Source organism: Nothobranchius furzeri, chromosome 16, assembly GCF_043380555.1.
Source record: "Nothobranchius furzeri strain GRZ-AD chromosome 16, NfurGRZ-RIMD1, whole genome shotgun sequence".
Lineage (NCBI taxonomy): Eukaryota > Metazoa > Chordata > Actinopteri > Cyprinodontiformes > Nothobranchiidae > Nothobranchius > Nothobranchius furzeri.
The window spans coordinates 32,791,424-32,809,319 of record NC_091756.1 but is presented as its reverse complement, the minus strand read 5'-3'; the positions used below and the strand labels follow the sequence as shown (position 1 = coordinate 32,809,319).

At 39.7% G+C, this 17,896-nt stretch overlaps 3 protein-coding genes across 3 annotated transcripts; 1 reads left to right on the top strand and 2 right to left on the bottom strand.

Moving 5' to 3' along the window:
- Nucleotides 1–1,334: 1,334 nt before the first annotated feature.
- On the bottom strand, nt 1,335–9,885 carry pdpk1b (3-phosphoinositide dependent protein kinase 1b). Its single transcript, XM_015963379.3, has 14 exons — nt 9,740–9,885; nt 7,204–7,494; nt 6,944–6,986; nt 5,533–5,670; nt 5,280–5,424; nt 5,092–5,189; nt 3,878–3,953; nt 3,734–3,802; nt 3,105–3,201; nt 2,817–2,990; nt 2,309–2,517; nt 2,132–2,189; nt 1,792–1,944; nt 1,335–1,677 (listed from the first exon to the last, which is right to left on the bottom strand). The coding sequence occupies exons 1-14, from the start codon at nt 9,761–9,763 to the stop codon at nt 1,564–1,566; spliced, it is 1,689 nt and encodes a 562-aa protein (XP_015818865.1). The 5' UTR covers nt 9,764–9,885; the 3' UTR covers nt 1,335–1,563.
- Nucleotides 9,886–10,364: 479 nt separating this feature from the next.
- tsr3 (TSR3 ribosome maturation factor) lies at nt 10,365–14,658 on the bottom strand. The gene is made up of 6 exons (XM_015963381.3): nt 14,229–14,658; nt 13,701–13,911; nt 13,368–13,561; nt 13,082–13,249; nt 12,654–12,708; nt 10,365–11,077 (listed from the first exon to the last, which is right to left on the bottom strand). The coding sequence occupies exons 1-6, from the start codon at nt 14,347–14,349 to the stop codon at nt 10,972–10,974; spliced, it is 855 nt and encodes a 284-aa protein (XP_015818867.1). The 5' UTR covers nt 14,350–14,658; the 3' UTR covers nt 10,365–10,971.
- Nucleotides 14,659–14,954: 296 nt separating this feature from the next.
- gnptg (N-acetylglucosamine-1-phosphate transferase subunit gamma) lies at nt 14,955–17,580 on the top strand. Its single transcript, XM_015963380.3, has 11 exons — nt 14,955–15,096; nt 15,238–15,292; nt 15,368–15,435; nt 15,589–15,643; nt 15,790–15,873; nt 15,959–16,052; nt 16,253–16,367; nt 16,439–16,521; nt 16,654–16,782; nt 16,891–16,972; nt 17,051–17,580. Exons 1-11 carry the CDS (start codon nt 15,030–15,032, stop codon nt 17,128–17,130), a joined length of 912 nt encoding a protein of 303 aa, XP_015818866.1. The 5' UTR covers nt 14,955–15,029; the 3' UTR covers nt 17,131–17,580.
- The last annotated feature ends 316 nt before the right edge of the window (nt 17,581–17,896 follow it).

Sequence of the window (17,896 nt, the reverse complement as noted above, 5' to 3'; positions counted from 1 at the left end):
ATTTACTATTCAGAGGAACGTACCCTTCTGGTGTTTCCTCAACTTTGTAGACAGATACAGCAATTTCATCGGTCATTTGGATCAGAGGGATATCCTTTCACTTAACATCCAACCACATCAAGCCCCTGGGCTCCAAGGTCCTGTTCACTAAAACTCCAGTCACACACACACACACACAACTGAAGGAAGAGGGTCTTCGGCAGTCACCTTAAGGATCTATGTCAAGAATTAAAAGCTTTATGATACATACTGCTAAAACAAAAGCATGTTAAATCAGTCACTTTGAGTTCTATTGGGCCACACGTCGAATAGAAAACTAAATAAATGGGCCGGTAAGCCCACTGTGGCATGGAAGCCACTGCAACAGCGTTTTCTTTTTCCTTTCTTCAATGATTGCTCCCGAGAATGATAGTAGGTATGTATGTATGTATGTAGGTAGGTAGGTGTCTCAGTTGACAGAGGTGTTCTGTTCAGCATGGGGTAAACAGCACATAAGATTTTATTTAACAGAACATAATGAAAATAATCTACTCCACCAAAAAAGATAAACAAAATAAAATAAAATAAAATTCACACCACAAAGCCAGTGAATGGTACAAAACCAAAACATCCAATCTTTTTTTTTTTTGCCATGGTTGCCAATGCAGTTAAAAAATACCCACCTTTAAACTTAAAAATAAAATAAAACACTATCTCCAGTGCCCCAAGAAAAAAGCGAACAAAGATGAGTTACAAAACTGGCCATGCTGGAAAAATAAGCAAGTGATGATTTAAGCAGAACAAGCTAGTGGCGTGTTTATGCCCCGTTAACAAAAACATCTTCAGCATCAGCTATGAATGGCTCACCCTTACATGCTAGTCCAGGCCAACTTTACTGCAGATCTGCTTCGTTACACTGACACCTTTACTGGACTGCAATAAGCAAGTACCAAGAGATTGGAAAAGGACATGAAAAAGCAAAAACTTAAATACGCATTGGGTTCAGACAAAAGTGAGGTTTGAGTTGGATAAAGGTGAAACTGAATCAGTTTACAGTATCTGTTACAAATATGGAGTACACGCACTAAAAGTTGGGCTTTTCTACAGCTTGCACATATTGTGTATGATTATGGATATGGTTTAATTAAGATATATAATCAGGCTCCAGTTCATAAAAGCTAGATTTTGTTTTATCGATGAAGCAGGAAACCAGTCTTTGTATTTGGGATGGTCCTAGCAGTACCCAAGCTTGTGTCACTGTACAAGACAAGCTTGCCCATCTCTGTCCCTGCCAAGCAGAATGTACAAAATGCAGATGTGAATAATGGAAATCTTGTCATCCATACATGGGAAAAAATATGCAAGAGAAGCCTCACAGAGAGCACAAAGAACAAGCAAAGCAACCCTGAATCCAAAGCTGTGTTTCTCCCCTGGATCTACTCAGGAAAACAAACAAGATCTAGATGCCAGCGTCTCTAAGAGTTTGTTTACAATGCGGTGATGAAGGGCACTAAAGAGGGTGTTACTCTGCTCAGTGATTGGCCTCAGAGCTAAAAGGGAGTGGGCACAGGATGAAATGTGCTCCTATAGGCCAGGGTTTTGGTGCCTTTGATAGATCTTTCTCCATACTTCTTGGATCTTCTTGCACCATCTGTCTGCATTTCCACTGGGGTCCATCAAATAGTATGTTCGGTTTGGCTAAACACCAAAAGAGAAAGAAAAACATGTGTGACGAGACTCCAAACAATGAGCAAGTATGAGCAGGCTGCTGGAGAAATATTTGCAAGACTTCCGAAATAAATCTTTGTTTACCGTGTGAACAAAGAAGGTTTTGAAGTTCTTGGCCTCTGGGCGTAACTCTAAGGACCAAGGAATCTCCCCTTTCAGGACTCTGTTGACAGGATCCACGTAGTACAGGTGTGGTCCTTCAGTGAGGAGCAGCTGTCTCCGGCGAGCAAACAGACCCTGGCACGGAATGCAAACATTTCAAAACATGAGTTCACCAACAGAGGGGGCCGCGGGGCCTGTAGGGCTTTCCTCAGCACAATGCAAGAGGTTCAACAACCAGAGCAAAGAGTTCCCTGATAAAAGTTTAGGGTTAAAGCCAGACTTGTGCAAACAGTTAATCATAAGACATAGAAATCCCACCGACCTTGCGTTTATCCACTGGGCCCATTTTGAGGATCAGATTATTCTCTACAAACTGGTGCCTGTGTAAACAAACACAAGCGTGCATGGTTGAGCCATCATAACTCCTTTCACATTTCTTGAAGATGAGCCAAGTCTGACAGCAAACAACTTTTCAAAGCAAGACAAAAACGGAAACTACCAGGCGTTCCCAGTAGTCTGTTTGTCCAGCAATAGTTTCTTTTCTTCATCAGTGAACTGCAGATCTAGCTCAAAGGAGTTGTTGTCCAGGTCGTGGATGTACTGTTCAATGTTGCTGCTGGATCTTTGTGGCGGTGTGGGGTCGAGTGGCGACAAGGAGTGTGAAGGGGCCACCTGCATGTTGCTGAACTGGCTCAGGAGGTCATCGTACTGAGATTCATGATGCAACAAGGGATGAAAGAACAAAAGTCAGATTTACAGTTTGCAATGTCCTTAAAGCCGGGACCACACTGTGTGCTTTTTGGCCATCACACAGGATTGCTCATGTCACACGGTGAGGACTCCAGAAAGATGGCACGCTTTACGGTACAAGGTAGGCAGACTGCAGGACGTCCCGCTCCAGCAGAGCATGATTTGGCTAAGACGACCGAAAATTGTACAGTGTGGTCCAGGCATAAAAGGAATGATTAAAAAAAAACTACTTAGGACTGGGGGGGGGTATATCTTACATTTCCATAGCAGTCCTCGTCATCTTCTGACATAGCTGGCAGGTAGGGCGTAAGCTTAGGGGGTGTCTGGAGGTGTAGGTCGCTCCAGGAAATGGTGTCGAAGAAAGGATGATGCTGCAGTGGGCCGTACCCTCCCATCTCTTCACATCCAAGCCGCTTGGAGGGGTCCAGTGACTAAAGAGCAAACAGATCAGACAACAACTAAATAAAACCCCAAAACTAGCACATCTGCCCCCAGACAACAAAGGGGCCGAGGTAGAAGTAAAACGGCTGTGGTGGATAACCGACCAAAAGTTGCTCAACAAGATCCTTGGCTTTGGGGAAGAACTTCTCTGGAAATTCATACTCCAATTTTATTATCTTCTGGAATATTAGGTACTCGTTTCTATAATGTGAGAAAGAAGAAGAATCACAAATTAAATAATAAAACAAGTAATTTGCTCTTAGCACTTGTTGCACAACAATTTCAAAACAAATGAATCCTAAATACCAGTTCCTGCCTGCTGATAAGGTTTTAAAAACTCTATCAAGTTCAGAATTGTTCGTATGCGTTGGAAGAACTGACTTAAAAATGATCATCCAAAACATTTTATTACCAGGGACATTTGTACCACCTGCAGTATAAAAACAGCTTGCGTTTTAGTTTTAATTAAAGAAAAGAACCAGTTTAGCTTCCTATTCACGAGAATCGCCGTGTGGCTCAGACGCTTAACCAAACCACCTCAGTGACAGAAGAGGTCACTGAGAAACAGATTAAATGTGGGTGCCAAAGTGTTTCAGATGTACTTTAGAAAAAATAAACAAGTGTTTAGGAAAACATTTTAATAGTAAATTAAGTCTCGAAAAACATTTAGGTATGCCATGAAGCACTTTGAAACATTGCAATACCATTACAGAAGTATCCCATCAGTACTCACCCTGCTCTGAATGGTGGTAAACCAGCCACCAGTTGATAGATTATACATCCCAAGGCCCACAGGTCAGAGCTTGGAGAAAAAAGAATGATTCACTTACAGAAGTGAAACCTGAAATTTGAATAACCAGAACACAAACGGTTCTACCTCTTGCAGGCGGATTTTTCAGTCAACAGCTCTGGAGACACATATTGTGCTGTTCCAACAAAGGAGTTTGCCCTCGCTGCAAAAAAGGAAATTTTAAGGATGAACTCACAATTGGGGTTCAATTTCTTGATTTAGTAAAAAAAAAAAAAAAAAAAACTTTTGAAATCTGACCCTCACAAGATTTGCATCTCCACCCTTGCATATTCAACAGACTTGTCAGAGCATGAAAAGAACATGAATAAAATAGCTAAGTTATATTATAAGCCACATTAAAACACGACAACGGTCTCTTTTCACAGCAGACGTTCTGACTTGAAAGACTAGCTCAGGTGTTGTAACAAAAGTCATTTTCAGCTTCTGCTCCTGTGCAAGCTAATTTACAGCAGATTCACAAAGAGACGCAGATTAACCTGTGGGTTTTGCATATATTCTGACAAATGCGTGGCAAATAAACAACAAGACTTGTAAGAATGTTGCAGCCAACTCATCTGAAACACTAACATCATTCAGGTGGTGTAATAACTAGTTTCCAACATCAAACATAAACATCAACAGCATTTAAATAACAACTGATGGGGAAAAGACTGTTTAAATTACACAATAATCTCATTTCACAAGCTCAGATCATTTAGCCTACACAAAATGGGGGTTCAATAACTTGCTCCATGTCTCCGATACAGGGTAGACCTGGGAATCAAACCCCCAATCTTTTAAAATAAAAAACACCAACCCAGCATGGATCCGGTGCATTAGAGGGGGGTTCAAACAAGCATGACTTTAATTGGGTGTTTTAACCACATACATTACATACGTAGACGCCCCGTGGGCTGGTGCTGCCAATTGGAGCTGTCTTAGTGGCTGGCAGCCATCTTGGATGGGTCTCCATTTGCCCCCCCGAGCATTAATTTCTACTGAGAAAGGTGCTTAACCAACTGAATAAACACATGTAATTATGCTTTCACCCAATCAATATGACAGTACCGCTGTTATGCTCTCCAGCGCCCGATGGGGCGTCTACGTATTCATGTCTATGATTTAAATGAGCTCACCTACTTCCATCAACATTTAACAAACCTGGCTGATTTGAGTCTTGACAGTTGGTCATTATAACAACTTGCATATGTGACTCACTATATAGTTGAAACAGTCATTTCTGTTATAGTCAATCTACAACACAAATAAACATTTTTACAAATCCAGGCCTGTGGGCATACCTTGTTTGCTGTCGGACGATAACTGTTTCGCAGTTCCAAAATCTGTTATCTGAATGTGCATCTCCTCATTCAAAAGAATATTTTCTGGTTTCAGATCTCTGAAATAAAAGATAATAAAATTGTTCCATGCGAGGGAAGACAAATGCTGTTATTCAGCAATAAAACAAAAAAGAAAACCAGCCTCCTACCTGTGAATAATCCCCTTCTTGTGTAAATATTCTAGAGCACTAACTATTTCAGCGGAGTAGAACCTCGTACAGGTCTCATCAAATGAACCAATTTTGCGAATGTATTTCAAAAGTTCTCCATTCTTAGCATAGCTGAGACCAAAATCTGGAAAAATCAGTTAAGAAAAACAAGGTTTTCTTTTTCACAAAAGATCAAACAATAAACCAGAAAGGTTAAAACAAAACACGTGTCAACGACACTTGAAAAGGATACACAACTTTTCATCATCTTGAAACGTGAAGTAGAGCTTTACAAAAAACGGATGATCAAGATTTGACATCAAATCTCGCTCTCTTTTCACATACTGGACTTTGTTCTCCTTCATAATGTGACGCTTCTCTAAAATCTTAACTGGTGAACAGAAAAGAGAAACGTTACAGAAATAACAACACGTCTACCATATTTATTAAAGGAGTGGTTTGTTCAAACAATCAATACATTTGAAGTGGTCTCCAGTGGAAATGAATGCTTTGCAAGTTGTTCTCGGGGTGAAAAAATATACCGGCCCACCACTTTTATTGGTATAAGTTGCCCACATCACAGCTGAGCTTCAGACGACAGGTTCTGGAGTCTTATTTCCTGATATTTGGACAGCTCATCTCCAACTCTACATCCAACTCTGTTTGCTCTGCAACGTTGATGTTTTATATCCACAAATAACACAAGCCTGAAGGAGTTCTGCTGTATGGTGAAGTTGCTAATGGTTAGCTTCTACTAGCTGAGACGGTGAAGTTGCTAATGGTTAGCTTCTACTAGCCGAGACGTCCTCTGCCATTTGCCAGATGGCAAAACAACAACAGCCTTCTCTGTCGTGAGCCAAGATGGGTGAGTCCTTGAATGCTAAAGGTTGGTTTATGCTTGATGCGTCCGCGAGGTCCGCACGGCTCCGCGCGGAAAAGTTGCGTCATTTTAACAACCACGCCCCTCCACCGCGCCTCCGCACGGCCCAGAATTTGTGCAAAGCGCACCTCGGAAAATTTCTAACCACGCGGACGGATGGACATGGAAAACATGGCGGACCGGAAAGAACTAGTATGTCAGAGGTTCGTAAATACAGACATTTGTATGATTCAGCTCTCAGAGATCACCGTGATCAACATGTTGTTAATAATTCTTGGAGAGAAATAGCTCGCACTGTCGGAAAAGATGAGAACGCTGTTAAAAAAAATGCTGGAATGCCATGTTGTAAACAGTAATTTCTACTACTATTGTGTGGTGTTAGGTGCATGCCGTAGAGCTCCATGCTGCCCCGTTTAGTTTGGGAGAATATTGGCTCACCGCAGAGACGAGCCGCACGAACCATAAAAGCTGCGAGTTGTGAAGCGCGTTCCATCCACGAGCCGCATCACCGCGTGGAAAGTGAATGTGTCAAGCATAAACCAAGCTTTAGTGACAGTGTGACATAGATCTGTCAGGCTATTCAGATCTCAGATTTTCTATTTTCTATTAGAAATTAATGCAGGAGATAGGTGAAGGAGACTATTCTCACGATCAGCTTGAATGAAAAACTCAAGAGTGACCGATTATAATCAGACATAATCATTAGAAAATGGGTTTTCAGTGAACCACAACTTAGTTTAAACATAAGTAACTGGATCAGACAAAAGCAGTTGTTAACACTAACTTGCATATTCTTTTCCCATGGCCAGTTCTCTTGCCAGGACAACCTTAGACCAGAAAGAGAGAGAGGGAAAAATACATTAACATGGCTTGATAGCCGTTTCTTTAAACAGGGAAAAGATAAAACAGTCTTTGGGACCATTTATGAAATATCCTCAAATGAACCAAGGATGACTCATCTAAGTGCATTAATCAAAAGAATGCTAGCATGTAATAACATCTACCCCTGTGTAATTCAAAAACAGAGGAATTCAAGTTGCATACCGTTGAGAAGGAGCCCTCTCCCAGTATCTTGCCAAACTTGAAATCTTCAGGCTTCTTCTTGCGTGGCTGCGGAGCCTGGGCGGCTGGCTGTGTGCGGTCATCAGAGCTCTGACTACAGCCAGCTGCTCCAACAGCACGAGCCTGTGAGGCTGAGCCCTCCATGCTAGGGCAGTGACTGCTGCTTGCGCCTGGGATAGCAAGTGGCGAGCAGGAGTCAGGGTGGTTTCTTACCATTGATGAATGTGAGCAGGAACAGATGACAGCATTGGGCTTAATGGGCACAACATCATACTGGAACAAGAAGGAGTAAATATGGGTCAGCAGGGTGATGCAACTGTACTTTCTTTTTAATCTAAAATGAAAAGCATGTGGTTTATGCAATGTCTTTATTTAACAAATAAGGACGGTCTAATCCTCATCTAATAAAAGTGTCAAACACGGTTCATGCAAAGCATTCAACTGAACTATTGGGAGTGAAAACTGATATGCTGGCAATCTTAAACCAGACACAAACAAAATTATGATTACTAGGCCTGTATTTTAATTCAGGAGCTGTTAAGGATTCTTATAACAAACATTTGATATGGTTTGACAATCTGAGCGGTTACAAAAACTAGGTCATGCAAGTATTTTTCTCTAAATGTAACAAGTTAATACACACAAAAACTAATTCTGGAACTTTCTGAGAGCTAACATTTAAAATAACAAAGAGCATTGGTTATACAAGAGGCGCAAGTGAAAGCATGACAATGTATTTTGATTTACAACAAATAAATGAGAAATTAAGCTGCAGCATATATCCCTAACACAATTAATAAGTAAATCACTCACAGTAAACAAAAACAATGACATGTTTGAACAACACAGACATATTAATCCTTGTCTGCTGCATCTCTTTCTATAGTCTCTGGCTGCATCAAAGATGTCTGACACTCTTGGTAAGATTTTATACTTTAAATGTGTCATTTCACGTGAGAAAATGAGGACAAAGTCTAGCACTGATAGAGGTAACAGTGGTCCCGCCCTTCTGCTTTGAAGTTGTACTGTTTTATGTGACAGCAGCTGCACTTAGTAAAGCAACACCAAACTCATTCCAGCCGGATGAATAAACAGAACGGAGCAGGTAGAGCAGACGGGAACACAAACACACCAACTCTGCCTCGATGAATGTTGTAAAATGTAATAAAACTACGGGGGCATTTAGGGTTGCAGCTCTGCAGTAGCGTTAGTTGGTTCAACTGGCCTAGCTGTTTCTCATTCAAAACCAAGGTGTGGCCATTGAGCTGTCTATTCCGGGCATGTCTCTGTAGTTGCCAACTGTTCGTGGAACTACGTAGAGACCCGTAACCATTAAGTCAACAATGTCATGGTTGACAGCCAACATTTTTCAACCAGAAGTACGTGGGTAACAACTGGCCTATGCGAACTGTCTCTGCTAATCCAAGCCTGGTATCATGCTAACGTTAGCTTCTGCTACCTTGTCCAAGACACCACCGGTGTAGTGTCTGAAAAAGCCACCCCGTCACAAAAAGCGCGTTCCATGACAATTTAGTTAATTATAAGGCTATTTCTAGAACAAACGCACTCCTGATTTTCAGCACCCTTTGAAAACTGTTTAACTCAAATGTCACTCTGACTATGTAGGCTACAGAGTACTACAGGCCCCTTGGATGACTTCTTACCATAACTGCTCCAAGCAAACAGATGACAGTATAGTTACAGGGATGATATTGGTAAATATTTGTGAGAATTTCGTGGCTGTGTCTCTTTCTTAATCTAAAGAAGCAAGGTGAGCATTTCCTGACAGGAATACTTCACCACAAAAGCTCCGTTAAATAGTTGAATAACTCTTTAATGGTACTGAAATTTTACACAAATGTTTTTTTTTTACTTGTATTAAATTCTAATGGTGAAAACAAGCAGCTTTAAAATACCCTTCTAAATGGGGATGCTTTTTTCGGCACAACACCGGTTATGACTGACAGCAAGTTACAAACTTATAGCGAGGTAACACGAGCAACTTCAAACCCTTTCTCCATCTCCAGATAGTATTACCCACTTGTTTACTAAGTTGCTGTGCTAATCATTTAATCAACATTTGAAACCTGACAATTGTGAAGCACGACAACATCATAAGGAAACTATTTTCAAACGAAAGGAGGGAGCTAATGCTAGCCTGCTATCGGTCAAAAGCGCGAACCTATGCTAAGATTAGCCGACTGTTACTGGTTAGAGGAAATTAGTCTCGCAGGCATGAAAAAACTAATACTTAACATTCGTAAGTTTGTTGTCAACCATTCGATCGAGAATCGTTAATTAATGAAGCAAGACAGACACATAGGAACCGAAAAACAGCTAAAGAAACACCGGGTAGCGTTTCGGAAGCTAACGATGCTAGTGAGTCGTAACGATATTTTACGGCCAGCCTCGCACTTCCAATGAAGGCCCCACATAAGTTATTATCATACAGCTGCTACACTGCACATTCTGGGCGCCGGCTTCGAACATTTATTGTTGTTCAAGTTTCAACACTTACCAGCTGACTTGTAGCTCTTGCCATGGGAGTTTTCCGTGAGTATTTATTTGGAATAAAATAATTAGAGAAGCTCCAGTAATGGCTGCTGCCTCTGTGCCTTCATTTTTTCGAGGTGTGACGTCGTTCCACAACAATGTTACCGCAGGACACCAGAGTCCTGCAGCGTCCGCCCCCCAGCCGCCACATTATCAACCCGCTGAACTTCATCTTAGCTGATAGCAGCGAAGAAAAGCGGCAGCGATTATTGATATACACAATCAATAGATGATGTGGCCTACGAACTATTTTAACCTATTTCAGATAATCTATGCGAGCTTTATCTACAGGTCTCACTAGAATATAACATGCATTTTTTCTTTGTATGCCCACTGATAAGCAACTAAAACTGTGATTGTGTTTAATGAACATGAAAAAACAGGCATCATGTTGACATGAATAAATAAAACACTTTTAACTGTAAAGTTTTTTTTAAATACCAGTACAATAAAATCTATTTTTTCATCATGTCTTTTTATGAAGTGACTGAACTGTACGGCCAGTAATCCAGGTCAGTCCTGGACTTGTTACACTGCTGTTCCATGTCTGAAAATTCATTGTTGGCAATTTTTTGATGAAATCAGGCAACTTCTGAATGGCAGCATCTATAATTAGTCATAAAGCATTCACAAATGTGCAAGCAACTCATATTGTGTGCATTTATGTAAAGCATCATGGATGTTAAATTTATAAATTGGGACTTAAATTACAGTAAACTCTTCAATTACTGAATACAATACAATTATACAATTATAAATATAATACAGAATCCATAAAATCCAAACCAATTACATATTTTCAGTTGCTGACTTCTTAATATTTTATTTACTTTAAATATTGAGTTTAGATGGTAAGTTTTGAAACATTTTTCATAGATAAATATATTAGAAGTGAGATGACATATAGAAAAGAGAGAAAATGATCCTGGTTTATGTTTACTGGCATTCCCTTCCGGTCTTAAACAGCCTCCTCAGATGGTTTTTGTACACTCTGTTGCCATCGAATTTAAGTCCTCTAAAATTTTTTAACAAGAATAGTTTGTTTCAGTCCCTGCATTTATCTTTATTTACATTAGAAAGTTTTCAGATTTTTGGGAAAATGGACTGTTTATAGTTTTCCAAAAATATATTCAGTTGTTGCACTAAAATGATTTAAATATTAGATTCAGTCTTTATTTTCCTCCTGATATGAGAGCGTCAATCATCGTCGACGTCCGAGTGGTGTCCTTCTGCTTTGTCTCCATTATCTGACGCGTCACTGTCCTCACTCGAATCACCATCGTCGTCGTCATTGTTATCATCACTAAAAAGGGAAATGACATTTTCATGACTGATATGATAGTAATAATAATAAAAACTATTCCAAATGCACCTGCTTGGTTTTACCCAACCACACAAGTCAATTTCTGATTATTTGCTTAAAAGGGATAAAATTGAAGATGCTGCTTACTTGTTTATTCAATGCATTTGCAGTGGTCTCCAGTAGGAATGTAAGTCTTGTAAGTCATACTCAGGAGGAAAAAAGTACCAGTGCGCTTTTTTTTTTAAATTTTTTGACAAATTAGAAGTGAGCCACATCAGAGTTGAGCGTCAGACGACAGGATTTGGAGTCTTATTTCCTGATATTTAGACATCTCACCTCTGATTGGCTAACAGCAACACGACTCCAAGTCTCTAGTACAAATGAATGCTTTTTGAGTCAATCTTTGAGGGAAAAAAAACCCTTGGTGCTCCTGTTTCAGGAAGTAGAAGTTAGCCAGAGGAGTGGGGCGCACAAAACTGTTGAATTGGAAGTCTTATTAATTATTATTTCCTAATATTCGGACATCTTTACACTGAATGGCTAACAATGACGTGACTCTTCCACCAACTGTTTGCTCTGCAACATTGATGTTATATCTCCACAAATAACACAAGCATGAATGGTAAATGGCCTGTATTTGATATAGCGCCTTCTAGAGTCCTGGAACCCCCCAAGGCGCTTTACAACACAACCAGTCATTCACCCATTCACACACACATTCACACACTGGTGGGGATGAGCTACGATGTAGCCCCAGCTGCCGTGGGGCGCACTGACAGAGGCGAGGCTGCCGAGCACTGGCGCCACCAGTCCCTCCGACCACCACCAGCAGGCAACGTGGGTTAAGTGTCTTGCCCAAGGACACAACGACAGCAACAGACTGAGCGGGGCTCGAACCTGCAACCTTCCGATTACAGGGCGAGCACTTAACTCCTGTGCCACCGTCGCCCAAATAACACAAGCATGAAGGAGTTCTGCTGTGTGGTGGAGTAGCTAATGCTAACAGTTAGCTTCTACTAGCTGAGATGCTCTCTGCTGTTTCTTGGATGTTAAACCAACAACAGCTTTCACAAGTTTTTCAGGGTTTCACACACAAATGTAAACAAAGGAAGGAAATCCTTATAATAAAAAATGTACTTGTTAGATTAGTCAAAAATATTTATTTTACTAAAACGTATTAAATTCACTAATATAATGGCTAAGGGAATGAAATTCAGCTTTCAACTTTAACTTGAAAAGTTGCAGAGTGTTTTGTTTTAGCTACAAGTGACTTGATAAAAGGTTTGAGGTCAACTCTTTGTGTGATTAGCAAGCTGTTGGTTCGAAAGCACAGCTTAAGCAAAACATTTGACATTCAAATGAAGCACAACATTAATAGGCTGCGGAAATAAACTTGTCAGTGAGATTAAAATAACACTACAGGTCTTCTAAGCTACAGTTGGAGCATAAATGGATCAGAAATAATAAGTATTACAGACAATAACTTGCTTGTAATATTTATTTTTTTCATTGCTATAAAAACGTTCTAATTGCTTCTGGTCCATGACTTTATAAAACAATAAAATAAGGTTCTTACCACTGATGTCTGTTTAGATTCCTACACTCCACTCCAGAGTTAACATCAAACGGATCTGTGAACAGAAAACAACTTTCAGTCAGAAAGGTATTATATTTAATGCAAAACCAAGTGCGAAAGCTATTCAATTCATGTAGAAAATATGCCATCAGTTTTAAATAATCCATTATGTGTTCAATTTTTGCATTCTGTCATAAAAAGAATAAATGTGTTAAATCAAATTATATCTTTGTAATAAAGGATTTTTTTATATCTCCTTTAAGTTTCCCCAAACTCCATTTTTAAATACGAGTCTTTACACACTAAATAAAACAAAAATAAAATTACAGAAAGGATTAGAGATTAAAGAGCAGCAGAAAACCAAACTAATCCACTCTACAGCTACACCACTTCACTGGGACGACACATTAATAGGACCCTCATTTTACCAAACTCCTCCACTTCTGGTTTTGACGTGAGAAACTCCTTCTCCACCGAGAGCAGCTCTTCCTCTGAGTGACACGCAGCGTAGCGTTCAAGCAGGACTTTATTCAGTTCCAGAAACACGCTCCCCCACTTAAACTTGTTCAACAGGAGAACAGCCAGTTCCTCAAACCCTGCAATTTCACACAGTATTACAATGTCACAGTCATCTTTTATAATTAAAACATAAAACAGTTTGTCAGTAATACTGTGCATGGATTTATTTGTGAATAACTACGGCTTAATCCTTACCAACGATGCAAAACGTGGCAGCAAATGCCTCAACGCAAGATAACTTGCAGGGTTTGCCGTAGTTGACGGGGTTTGCAGCAACGAGGTACGGCAGCAACCTGGGATGACTGCCAACCATCTTACTGAAGGGCGTTTCTTCCAGTTTGGCCCATGAACAGTCAATCACTGCTAACCCATTCTGAGCCACAATCTCTCTGAAAGTTAAAACCCATATATTGTTTGATTATAACATTTATGTACGTTAAAACTCAAATCTGGCAGAGAAGATTTTCGCTGAATGTTAAAATTAACTGGAAAACTTCATGTGTGCAGAATAAATTAAACTCCACAGACCTGTCTGCTGGTGTCACGTACTTTGTGCCCATTGGACTCAGTATGAGTCCACTGAACCTCTGATTGAGTCGGAGGTTACGAACAAAACCCTTCCTCACCAGCTTTCTGCCAGTGCATCGTTTTGGATCACAATGACCCAACTCCCACATGGCCAGTGGGCAAGGTAGCTTCACCTGTGGGGCCTGTGCTCCGTCTTCCAAGTTAAGACTTGCTGAGAAATACAAAAATGTAAACAGAAAGTGTTAGAAGTACTTTTATTTTAGTTTTTTATGCTGTCTGAACTGAAGAACATCCAAACAACAGATATGAGACATGTGCCTTTTGATTTAAAATGTCTCATCTGAAAAAAATACTGACATAAATACTGAATAAAACATTACTCCACAGTAGAAAAATACTTAAAATATAAGTGTTTTAGACATATTTATGTGTGAATTGTGGATGGTACAGAGCAAATTTACATTCAGAATGGGTAAATACTGGTTAAATTAAAACAAACTGGAAAAACATGAGCATTATTTTATTTACCTTCAAAAGCGGAGTGCATTTCTTCTGTAAAAGCCTCCAACGATTTTCCCTTCATTCTATGCCGTCTGTCTTTGCTTTTATTGTCAGAACGCGCAAACTTGCCTTGCTTCTTTCGTCCCATGTTGCAACCTGTGGTCTTGTTAGATTACACGATTACAGATCAAAACTAGCTTGAGTCTGTGCTACTGCTAACTAGCTAGCTACATAACATGGGCACTAGTGTTTTGTCTTTCAGATGTTTGGTATTTTACGTTCGCTAAGATACTTCACAACCCACTTACAAGCTCACGATACACTTAAACACTACCATTTGGTTATTCGTGATTAAATTAAAAGCATGTTTACTGTTAGCAGATAACGTGCGCAGTAGCACTGACTTTCTCAAACAACGAGATAAGCTGTCGTTTTGAGCTTGTCGTCTACAGCAGCTGCAACATGTCACCAAAGCTCTGCTGTTATTGGTGGATGGGAGAGTTCAAAGTTCATTATTAACAACTCTTATTGGCACACAACATATCACATGACAGTATACGTAATTTCCTCTAACCGTGTTTTCCAAAATGAGAGTCTCATGTAATACATTAACACATCAGAGCACATATCTCAACATTTACATACCGTAGTTTAAAGAATTAAAAAGTAATTAAAAAAAACGTAGCTTTCTGTAACGGCGAGCACGCTGTAGTACTGTGCAGCACAGCGCGTGCACATGATTTTTTTATCACGTGACACACCACCTGACAGGGTCGACGCAAAACCGGAAATTTAGCAATACATTTCACACTGGTTCCTTATTCAACCATGTACAGTTTATTTAATGAAATATTCAACTTATTGGGAATTAGGGTCGTTTATTTCTCGCTCTACAGTAAGTATCAGTATTTTACTCTATATTACCGTACCAATGATAAACCAAACTGGATGCGCTACCTTTTTTTGCGCTGTTTGTTATTGGCACGAGTTATGCTAACCATATGCATGATGCTAAACCTTTACTTATCTTTTATAGTCAGCCATGGATTCGCTGGTAAAATGAAGATTGTTGAGGAGCCAAACACCTTTGGGTTGGTGAAGCAAACACACCTCAGTGATATTGTGAACATTATTGGCCTTTCTCGTCACCCTGTTTTTCTGTTTAGGTTGAACAACCCATTTATGGCTCAGGGGAGCAGGCTGCAGCCTAAAGTCGCCCCATCACCAGTATCTGGTAAAAGGATCAGACATATTTCTAATCCTAGGTTGCATATGATAACTGGTTTTAAATAACCTAAAGTTCAAAACAAGTAAAAAAAACAAACGCGGAATGAAATTTTCTGCTTATCTGCCAACCACAGTCAATCTCAGTAATGTCTTCTTTAAGGCCCAGTTCACCTTCACCATCTTGCTGGAAAGTGCTTCAGTCTCACAGAATCAGCGTAAGTGCTCAACAAAACACTGTGTTTTATTAAATTAACGACAATTATTTATTAAAACATTTAATTTCTGGTTATTTCAGGGAAAGTACCATATGCAGTGTCACTTCCCATTCCACCTTTTTAACATATTTGTTTATTTTTTTTAGGTATAAATATGAATTCTGTCCATTTCACAATGTTACACAACACGAGCAATCATTCAGGTGGAATGCCTACAGTGGAATACTGGGGTAAGAGGCTTCAGAAACAATATTTTACTGCAGCCTGCTTATTTATAACAACAGAAAGTTTGAGTATTTGTATGTGTCTTGATAGGATTTGGCAGGAATGGGAAGTCACAAACAACACTTTTACCGGCATGTGGATGAGAGATGGTGATACCTGTGGAACCAGAAATAGAGAAACAAAGGTGTTTAAGTCACATTTATAACACATCCATTTAGTTTTTTGAACATCAAGTTTAAGAAACTTGAAGTTGGATCAAAGAAAAAACACAAATGTTATGTTTATGTATTTAGCAGATGCCTTTGTCCAAAGCAACTTAAAAGTAATAATGAAGGAAGCAGATTGTCCTTGAGGCTAACAACAAACAATATTATCCTTCTGTAGGTGATTCTGGTCTGCAGCAACACCACCAAGCTATCTCATGTCTCAGAGCCCAGTACCTGTGTTTACTCTCTAACCTTTGAGACACCACTCGTATGCCATCCACATTCTCTTTTAGGTAGGATTTAGACTTGAGGCCTCACTGGTGTTACTGGTAATTTTATTTAACTTGTACAATAAACTTTGCAGTGTACCCAACACTGAATAACGAGCTACAAAAGGAATGGGATGAAACAGAGCAAGCTCGATATGATGGTCTTATTACAGAGCAGGTAAAAAGCTTTTATAAAGTGTCGTGTTACTTAACTCAGAGATTGTTCCTGTCTGTTTTCAACTTTAGACACTTGTGTTTCCCAGTTTAATGTTATTGTTTTATGCTACATTATTTACAATGTTTGTCACAGGGGTACAACAACCTCCTGAGGGATATTTTTGAGGATTCTGGAGTCTTAAAGAGTCACAGAGTGAACGTCAGTCCACCCGCAGCTGAAGTAGTCTCAGAAAAGCACAACTCTTTACAGAAATGTGAAGAGGTATGTTTATTCACAGCATGCAACTATTTGAAAAAGCTATAGGAAAAACTATGCATCATTTATTTAGTCCTACGAAACGCATTTGAACATTACATTCTTGTTTTTCAGAACAATAAAAGACAAAGAGAAGAGATCAAGAGGCTGCGTGCTCTCCTCACCCAACACAACATTTCTTTTGCGTCTCAGCCAGGTAAGTCTTCTCCAGTCATTATCGTAAAATATTTGTAATTTTCATTTAAAACAATTTCCACGGTTTTCTGTGTGGCAGATGATGAAAAAGGTCCAGTGAGCGTGACAACTAAGGATCAACACTTAAGAGGAGACACTGGTCTCATTGATCTGCTGTGAGAGACGGTGTTTGTTTAAAACCATCCACCCTGGAACGGGAATACATTATTATTGTGACTGATGGGCTGCAGCTTCAGTTTGGTTAGAGAGAAAAACATTGCTGCATCAGTTTGCTGCTTCATGTTGGGTGGATGCAGCCTCTTGTCCCTGATGTGCCTTTAACGAATCATCTTAACGTCCACTCAACATTACTGAGGAGCTATTAAACGTGGGGGTTCAAGGATGCAGCACGACAAAATGTTTCCAAAGCATGGGTCATCTTTATCGCTCTACTAAGGATGTTTTTTAAGACTCTTCAGACTTTTCTTCTGAATTTCTTGTCCAAAGTTCAGTTATTTTTTATTTTTGTGATCTATAACTTGCACCCAAACCACGCATGAAGCAAAGGAAAGCTTCTCTTGCGTGTTTGAGTATGAAGTGACAGCATCTGACTAATGGGTGTTTATTTGTTGAACAGGGTCCAGCATGAACCACTGACATTTGGAGGTTTTCCAAAACGTGTTAAGTGTACCATGAATGTCAAAGTGATCACAAGATGTTAAATATAACACTTTTTGACTGCAAATTTCCCAACATACAGAAGAGGTGTAAGTTTTATTTCCTTTACCAATAAGAAGTTGTATTTCATTCTTCCAATTTAATCTCTTTGGATCCTCACACACTTCACTATTTTTACTCTAGTCGTACATAATGTGAGAATTAAATGAGGACTGGACCATCTGCATGTTGTCTAAACCAAATGCAATCAGAACGACGACACCGAAAG

Bases quoted from the DNA above. Each gene is read 5' to 3' on its own strand.
- pdpk1b (XM_015963379.3), bottom strand. From the start codon at position 9,763: ATGGCAAGAGCTACAAGTCAGCTG. The intron at 5,671-6,943 runs GTTAGTGTTAAC...TCTGTTCACCAG, and splicing joins CATGGGAAAAGAATATGCAA to TTAAGATTTTAGAGAAGCGT. The intron at 2,518-2,816 runs GTAAGATATACC...CATGAATCTCAG, and splicing joins ACGAGGACTGCTATGGAAAT to TACGATGACCTCCTGAGCCA.
- tsr3 (XM_015963381.3), bottom strand. From the start codon at position 14,349: ATGGGACGAAAGAAGCAAGGCAAGTTTGCGCGTTCTGACAATAAAAGC. The intron at 13,562-13,700 runs GTCTGTGGAGTT...TTTAACTTTCAG, and splicing joins TACGTGACACCAGCAGACAG to AGAGATTGTGGCTCAGAATG. The intron at 13,250-13,367 runs GTAAGGATTAAG...GTGAAATTGCAG, and splicing joins TGCCACGTTTTGCATCGTTG to GGTTTGAGGAACTGGCTGTT.
- gnptg (XM_015963380.3), top strand. From the start codon at position 15,030: ATGTACAGTTTATTTAATGAAATATTCAACTTATTGGGAATTAGGGTC. The intron at 15,644-15,789 runs GTAAGTGCTCAA...TATTTTTTTTAG, and splicing joins TTCAGTCTCACAGAATCAGC to GTATAAATATGAATTCTGTC. The intron at 15,874-15,958 runs GTAAGAGGCTTC...GTGTCTTGATAG, and splicing joins GCCTACAGTGGAATACTGGG to GATTTGGCAGGAATGGGAAG.